The sequence below is a fragment of the Crotalus tigris genome, unplaced genomic scaffold (assembly GCF_016545835.1).
Source record: "Crotalus tigris isolate CLP2741 ecotype Arizona unplaced genomic scaffold, ASM1654583v1 scf7180000018371.15429387391:27106975, whole genome shotgun sequence".
In the NCBI taxonomy this organism is placed as follows: Eukaryota; Metazoa; Chordata; class Lepidosauria; order Squamata; family Viperidae; genus Crotalus; species Crotalus tigris.
Window position 1 is genome coordinate 12,099,539 of NW_024096970.1, and position 9,108 is coordinate 12,108,646.

General features: G+C 37.6%; 1 protein-coding gene across 1 annotated transcript; it reads right to left on the minus strand.

Annotated features, from left to right (window-relative positions):
- Positions 1–5,724: 5,724 nt before the first annotated feature.
- Positions 5,725–7,204, minus strand: MOS (MOS proto-oncogene, serine/threonine kinase). Its single transcript, XM_039351434.1, has one exon. It carries the CDS (start codon positions 6,945–6,947, stop codon positions 5,904–5,906), a length of 1,044 nt encoding a protein of 347 aa, XP_039207368.1. The 5' UTR covers positions 6,948–7,204; the 3' UTR covers positions 5,725–5,903.
- Between the last annotated feature and the right edge of the window lie 1,904 nt (positions 7,205–9,108).

The window sequence follows — 9,108 nt, forward strand, 5'->3', positions numbered from 1 at the left end:
AGGCTTATGGAATGTATAGACCGTGAAATGGTGACCATATAAGAAATCATGAAATTTCTTTATGCCAGCCACTAGGGCCAAGGCTTCTCTGTCAATCTGATCGTAATTCCGCTCTGCAGATGACAGAGTCCTTGAATAATAGGCCACAGGGACTTGTGTCCCATCAGCCTTCAGATGGCTAAGTACTGCTCCCACCCCATAAGGAGATGCATCACATGTGATACAAACAGGCACTTGCTCATTGAAATGCGGTAAAACAGCATTAGAAGTGAGCAAGGCCTTAACCTTGTTGAAGCTCTTGTCATGGACTTTAGTCCACTGCCAAGGAGCGTGCTTGTCTAACAGCCTATTTAACGGTTCTGCCACTACAGCTTTGTGTGGGAGAAATGCATGGTAAAAATTTAAGAGCCTCAAGAAGGCTTGCAGCTCACTCTTGGACTTGGGGCTTGGGGCCTGTTGAATAGCTTGTAGTTTAGCTTCAGTAGGGTGAATGCCTTGGGCATCAATCCTGAAACCTAAGAAGTCAGTGGAAGTGACTCCTATCTTGCATTTATCCTGCTTTAGCTTAAGGCCTGCTTTTCGAAAACAAAGCAAGACAGCCCTTAATCTTTCTGCTAAATTTTGAGATGACTCCCTGCAATGAGGGCATCATCGAAGTAGGGACAGATCCCAGGAATACCTCGAAGTGTGCTCTCCATGACACTTTGGAATATGCCAGGGGCTACATTGACCCCAAATTGCAGTCTCTTGACCTTGAAGGCCCCCCTGTGAGTTACAATAGTCTGGGCCTCTGCAGCCGCCTCATCAACAGGTAGCTCTTGATAGGCCTGTGCCAGATCAAGTTTCGCAAAAATGCGCCCCCCCATGAGGGAGGCCAGGATGTGGCTTACAACAGGGACTGGATAAGCATGCTGTTGCAATGCCTTATTCAGTGTACACTTGTAGTCTGCACATATACGTATTTCCCCATTAGCCTTTAGAGGTGTTATTATGGGAGTTTCCCATGGACTAGAATCCACAGGTTCTAAAATGCCCCGCTGGAGCAATTTGTCCAGTTCAGCATCTTTCTTACCTTTGAGGGCAAAAGGTACCCTCCTAGGCTTAACCCTGATAGGTGTGATGGTTGGGTCTAACCGTAGCAAAATGGGAAGCCCCTTGTAGGATCCTAGCTCTGAAATAAACACATCTGCAAACTCCTTGCAAACCTCTGCAAGGCCCAGCGTTTTCAAACTGTGCAGCCCAGTTACCTGGATTCCCAGAGCCTCGAACCAATCGAGTCCAATAAGACGCGTATGATTGCCCCCAACAACCACCCACATCAAGGGAACCTTCAAAATCCTTATACTGTACCCTAAGGGTGGCCTCCCCCTTAACACACACCATAGAATTTTGAAAGTCAGTATTAGATTCGATGGCCTGAGTTTAACTCGAAGGCCACTACTGTTGCAAATCCTTTTAAAGATATTAATTGAAATAATGGAAAGAGCAGACCCTGTGTCCAACTCCATTAGTAAGGGAACTCCTTGAAACCTTACGTTAAGGGAAAGTTTCTTCTTAAGGGGCTTGTGTGTCCCTGTTCTTAGAATGTTCCTGCCGATGCGCAGAAACCCACCCTGTTTTGGCTGGGGACCCTGGTACCTTTCTGAAGCAATTCTTCCCGAGGTTGAACCTTCTGGCGACCCAAACCTTACAATGCAATGTGGCCCTGCCTGCTACACGCCCTGCAGATGGCGAAGTGAACCTGCAGTCAGCTCGATTGTGGCGTCCTCTGCATCCAAAGCATTGAAGGGCCTTGACCGGACGTCCCTTCTGCCTCCTCTCAGCTGGCTGGTGAAGTCTGTCGACCTCCTCTTCAGGATCCACTTCTGATCCTTCTCTAGTGTCCTCTTGATGGACGGTAGCTGTTTCTGGAGGATTCCTGGCGAGGCGCAAGGCCTTCATAGCCCTGCCTGCTGCTTCCTCAGCTGCCACCTCTTGCAACGCATCTTGGAAGGAGACATCTTCTTTTGCAAAAATCTTTTGTTGTAAGTCTCTGCTCCTTAAGCCGCAGACAAAGCAATCTTGCAGCCTCTCTTCCAGATCCTTGAACTCACAAGGCCTGGCTGCTTGCCTTAAGGCCGCAATAAAGTCCGCAGCAGATTCACCTGGCCTCTAGTCTCTCTGCTCAAACGCATGCCTCCAAGCAAGTGTTGGCTGGAAGTGTTCCTTCAACATTTTCTTCAAGTCAGCATATGCTACTGTCTCCAGAGGTGCAGGGGCCACCAGATTTTCTGCAATGTCAAAAGCTTCTTGTCCACAGGCACACAAAAGAGTGGCTGCCTTCAGGCCGTCTTCTCTAATCTGATTTACTCTGAAGTAATTCTCTACCCGTGCTTCGTAGGAATTCCATCTCTCTGGGTGGGAGACATCGAAATCAGTCAAGCGGCCAATCTTCAGCATCGTAAAGTTTACGATCTTCACTACTCGCTTCCTCTGCAAGCTGCTGTTCGAGGAAAGGGTCTTTTAGCCGAGCTCACCCTCCAGCGACGCTATACTGGCTGGGACGCTGATTCAGATGCTGTCTTCCTGGGTAAGTCCTTAAATCTTTTTCTTTGGCTTGCAAAGGATCCCACCTTCGTCGCCAATGTTGTGTTCTCTGTTCGCGTGCGAATGATGAAGACTCATGGTGGCAAATAACAATGCTTTATTCTCCTACTCCAACTCCAAGCAAAAAGCAAAAGGCATGCAGGCCTTTTTATAGGCTTGAACCCCGGACAGCGTGAACCAATAAGAGTTCTTCTTTCTTCGTGCCTTGCGCATGCGCACAAGGCTGGCACCGCTCTGTCTGGTCCTGGGCAGCTTTTAGAATGTCTGGGACCATTTGGAACAATTCTGGGCCTCCTGAGTTTCCTCATCAGGCCCAGGACACAACAGGTACAAAGAAAAAATATCTGCTGCGAATTCCATGTGGTGAATTAACCATAATATTAACCATGTGTAATGAATTAATCATAATATAGAGTTCAAGAGAAAATACATTTCTAACTAATCCTCACATCAATGGTCTATAAATATTTTATTAATTATCAACATAAGTATAGATGTTACTTTACACACTGATAAAATACAATAATGCTATTTCAATGAGATGATAGTGCATGGAGGAAGAGAGTAGAATCCTTGTTCAGAGAGTAATATACACAAAAAATCAGAATAGAAACAAATTGCTTTTGCAAAACAACTTTTTTAAAAAAAGTTTGGTGTTTCAACATTAGGCAATTAGCAAGAAATTGATATTTACTTAAATGAAATCAGGTTGGAAAATATCATAGGAATATAAGAGAACATGTTATCCTGGTCTGTACCATGACATTTTTCAAAAGATGGCAATGGCAAAGCAGTTCCATAGTGTTGCCAAGAAAATGTTATGGATGTGTCAGTGAAGTCAACAAAAGTTGAGCTAGGTTTAAAGACTTACCTTAAAATACAGTATATGCTCAGCAGCTAAATTTACTGAAGTAACATATGAGATACAGCAGAATGGGGTTTTTTTAGGTTTCTGAGCTGAAGTGGAGAGTTCTGTAGAGTTTAAATAAGAACATAGATGTAGAGGAAATAATGGAATGGTGGAATGATGAGAAACACTGAGTTATGGATAAACTAATGAAATGGGGTGGTTAATTGCGCTGTATGTCAATAAGAGCATAGTATAATATAAAAATATTCATACAGTGTTCTGTTAGAAGACATAGAAAATCAGCTTCTGAAGACGGCATCTACTTATTCCATTTAGCTGCGGGGAATAATTATAAAGAGGGTAACGAAGATTATCTTGATGGAGATATACAAGATACATTGCCTAGGCAAAAGGGATTGAAGCATTTTAAAATCAAAATAACACATGGAAGCCTCTCTTTCATTGAAAAATGAGAATGAGGTTGAAGAGAAACAGCAGTTAAACTTGAAAGGTTTTTTTAAAATAGTTAGTTTCAAGTTCTAACCTTCCTATGGAATTGATTTCCTGGCCTGAGCTACCTACCTGGGGCTGATAGGATACAGGAATATTTTCCTTGATGTGCTATTTATGTAGTTGTTTACAGATGCAAGTAGATGTTAGCTAAGGGATAATAACTATAAGCTGGAAAAAATCAGGTAAGCTGGAAGTCTTATTTCAGTACTTAAAAACCTTCAGTATTTTCATATATTTATAGTACTGTTTGCATAGGAAGTTACCCAATATTTTATTTTTCTGAGAATTATCATAGGACAATTTAGATATGGCAGGGTATTGGCATTTTTTTCCAGTAAATTTTCCAGTAGAAAATTGTCAGCAAAAATTCAAGAGTGTCAGCTGATACCTGATTTTTTTTCACTATTTAGTGATTAAACTATAGCAGCTATTTAAAATTTCTGAAATACATATTTCAGAAGGCCATACTATTGTAAAGACTTCTTAATAGAACAATTAGAATTGTAACTATTGAATTCTGTCAGTTTTTGTAAAAACACAATCTACAACATTAGATATTGACATACTATAGAAATGGGACATTTCTGCCTAAGCAGATACATCATTTTCTTGGAGGACCACTCTGAACTGTGACCATACTCATGGTTCTTAGGGATTAAACAATTAATTGAGCACAAATTCAGTAGCCCTAAATTCATATTTAAATAGTTCTTTGTTGCTACTCTGTTCTTAGATGGCCAAATTATTTACATTGCTAAATAAGTTAATGCTAAATGTAGTCAATAAAAGTTAGGCTAAATAGATTAAGGACATTTCGGTTTATCTTAATTTTTGATGTTTTGTAATTCTAATTTAAAACAAAAAATCTTATTGTTCAACATTTTAAAGATAACAAATTAAAATGCACATTATATTATAAAGAAGAGTAGTAGGAGCAGATATTTTCTTCAACATTTGGCTTTGAGCTTTGTATAGATATTCATCACAAACCAAACTTTCCCATTTTGTTTTTAACATTTTTATAAAATAATACAACTATCAGTCTAAATTTATTTTTTATTAAAAATAATTTTTGCTAATTTCAGTAGAATTTAAACTACAAGTATACATAGAATTAGATTAGCATTTGTTCTCTGAAATAAGCCACAATAAGTACGCTGTACCTTTGAAGTATCTTTAGAACTGCAGATTTTTTCAAATGAACAAAACCTTTGGTAACTTTTTTGTACACTTGACAAATATTTTTAGAAAGTTTACAATTTATTTAAGGCAAAAAGTATAGTAACTTCTTTTAAAAGATCAGTAAAATAATATACACAAGATTGATTAATGAGACTAATAATTTTAAATATAAGAACAAATTCTTGCATTTATTATATAGAAGAGAGCATTGAAGGAAGAGAAATAATATATGTGAATTAAGAATTTCTATAATAGCTTCCTTCCCAATTTCCATGGTAGAAATGAATTAATATCATACTACAGTTATTTTCTTATTGTAAAATCTGTCTCAGAAAATATGTAGAAAAGCTGCAGTTAAATATCTTTCTTATTTATGGTTTTCAATTCATATACAAATGAACACTACCATGTTTAAAGTTACATATACTTTACATACTTTGAATTGCAGTAATTCAAAAATAGTATTCTATTGATAAGCTATATAATGTTTAATGGAAGTGGGAGAATAGCTCATCATAATTTGTCCAAAAGTCCACAGACAAATTATTGGGCCCTTTTTTATTGTGGTGTGAACAAATGAATACATCTTTTGTAAATAAATAAGAAACTGAATACTCTGAATCCTAATGAGCAGAAAACATGTCTTCATGTCTAGAGCAATATTTATTTAAATATATATATTTCTGGAAAGCATCAAAGATCAATAACATACACTTTAGCTAGGAGAAAGATAATAATCAATAAAAGTAGCAAAAGATAAGACAAAATCTATTTATACTACTACAGGCAAGCAATGAAGATTGTGAAGGAGACATTCTGCGCTAGGACGCTTGGCTACATCAGCTCCCCAACAGTTTTCAATTATTGTCTCTAGTTGTTGGCCAGTGGCTGAACCTTTAAACACAGCTGCATTTAGAGAGGGACGCAGGTTACATGCTACCACAGAGTAAAGTATATACTGGCGCTCACCCAGATAAGGCTCTTGCTGTGTTACCATTTGCCAGAGAGTAATAGCAAAAGAATAGATATCTGCCTTGGTTGTCATTTTCTCACCTTTAAGTAATTCAGGAGCACGATGTGTGTACGTTCCTCCTTGATGACAAATATATAGTCCTGATGATTCACTATCTTCTAACTTTTGGGAGCATCCAAAGTCTCCAATCTTGCAAACATTATGTTCTGTGATGAATATGTTAGCAGGTTTTAAATCCAGATGCACAATTAACTGAGAATGGAGAAATATTAACCCTGCCACAATATCATGAGAGTAAATGACAGCCTGAGCTGTACTCAAAAACCCATGGTCACATTTAAGGATATCATTGTTATTTCCTGTTAAATAGCCAGTCCCATAGATAACATGATGTAGAGTGCAATTACCTGCATATTCCATAATTATGGTACCCAAACTATCCTGACTAGCAGGGGTACATGTGCTAGCAGCTACTATGCGTACCACATTGTTATGGTCAAGACGTACTACATTAAGTTCTGCCCAGAAGCTTTGCCGTGATGCCAAATGGTTCTTACTGCATCTCTTCACTTGTTTTACAGCCACTGTAGCTCCATGGTAAATTGCCTTGTAGACAGAACCAAAGCCACCAGAGCCCAAGAGATGCAAGAGACATAACTGATCCCAATCGATTGAACACCATGCTAAGTGGGGGGGTAGCCGACGAATCCTAGACACACTTCCCACCCCAAAGAACTTTTCTCCTTTGGCAGGACAGACCAAAGGGCTACTGCAGGGTCGTGCATTCACAGATGGAGAAAATTCCAGGTGGAGGAGACGATTAAGAGGAAGAGGGGATGGCATGATTATCTAAAGAAAAGATTAGGCAAAACTAGATTAACAAAGACGGAAAATGTTGCCTTCTGAAATAAAAAGTAAAAGCAAATTCAACATTCTTCTATTCTTTTGCATCCCAAGTTATTATATATACTGTTCATAAATGCTATTATCAAATAATAAACAGCAATCAGTTTCAGATGATAGGTAAAAATAAAGGTTTCCCTGTCTAGTCATGTCCGACTCTAGGGTGCGGTGCTCATGTTTGTTTTTTTGGCTGAGGAAGCCAGTGTTGTCCAAAGACATTTTCCATGGACATGTGACCAACATGACTATATACCAAAGGCATATGGACTGTTGTTACCTTCCCACCAAAGTTGTATTTATTAATTTAATTGCATTTGCATGCTTTTCAATTGTTAGGTGAGCAGGAGCTGGGGTAGAAACGGGAATTCACCCCGTTGTGCAGCACTTGAGTCTCAAACCCAGACTGTCAACTTTCCAGCTGACCTCAGTTTTTTTAACTGCTGAGCTATCGCACCTCCTTTATGATAATTAATATAATTCCTTAATAACTTTGTTTCATACAGGCTAAATTACAACCTAAAACAGATGTGCATCATGTTCTAGAAAAGTATTACTACAAAATCTATGTTCTTCAATTTCATAGTAATTACTCTTCATATACTTGACAACAACATTTTTATGATGTAAATCACAAACCATATTTCTTTCTGGAACTGGGGCCACAAACAGTACAACAGTCCATTATATGCTTTTTATAGATTCATTTTAAATTTCAACACAATTCTCTGCCAGTTTTCTTATTTTAAATTGTATGGCAGGTAAACATCTGCAAGTATTTCACTCTTGTGAGAAAGAAGTCAACTCTTTGCATTTTTGGGCAGCAGTTAAAAGCAAAAAGTCCACCTGGAAGTGATAATTTTATGGAGCTACACAACTGAATAACAAAGTATTACCTGTAGTTTTAGAGAACATAGGTTGTTTATAAACTACAATTCTGAGTATTTTAGGTATTTTTCTTAAACAAATACTATGGATGAAATTAATAAAAGGAATTGTTCATCCATTTGATGTTACAATTTCTTCATTAACAACTCCCACTCCCTTTTATAAACCAAAATGGTAACCACTGGCACTAATAACAGTTTTCTTTCAGAGGTAAATTGCTTCAGCAGGAATCTTGCTGAGATCAGAACAGCAGAGATCAAAGGGTTACTTCTTTCCTTGACTGGCCTTTCAGTAGCTGCTGAATTGTAAATTACTGTAAAAGTGAGCCTCAGAGGGGCAATTGGTAAGTAGTCACTGATCAATATAATACATGTTTTACAAGTCAAATTGTAAAGTCCAAGTAGGAACACAAAAATGAACATAGATAAAAATGCTTTGTTAGTAGGAGTCATAAAACAAGAGAAACTCAAATGCATAACTCGTCATAAGAATCCCCATAACTGATCAATTTAATAAAATAGTATATTTATAAACTGCTTAAATATATAAATATATTTAAAACATAGGCAGTAACATGCTATAAAACATAGGCAGTAACATGCTTTTAAACTTTTAAAATTTGAAATACTAGAAAATTTAAGTTTAAGACCTACTTATTGTAAGCTACTTTATCAAATTCTTTACTCAGGTAACAAATAGGTGCTAATCAGCTTCCATGAGTTCTGTGATATAATAAAAAATCCTTTTTTTTTTTTTTTTTTTTTACCTTAGCTAAGTTTGATGCTCCTTAAGGGATCTTCATATTCAGCATGGTGTTAGAATTTTGCTACTTCCTTTGTAGTGTTTGGATCTTTATCTCCAAATAGATACTTATATAAGTTCAAAGTTCAATAAGTTCTGTTGAGCAACAATAATTTCTGATGATCCATTTCTGCATGGACAAATTTTTTTGTTATAAAGAATATTAACCCTCAAGGATTGTTGATGAGTGACTATCAAAGCAAGAATGAAAACTCTGTGATCCTTTGGGAGAATAAGTTGTTTGAGATACCAAGCTACTTATGTAGTAAACTAAATAGCTATTACTTCAAATAAATTATGTTTTGATCTTCTTAACCTGGGTTGGACAGAATCAAATACAGATAACTGACTTCCTAATCCTAATTATATTCCAAAAAGGGATTGGGTTAGAAGTTTGGCCATGAAACATTTATTG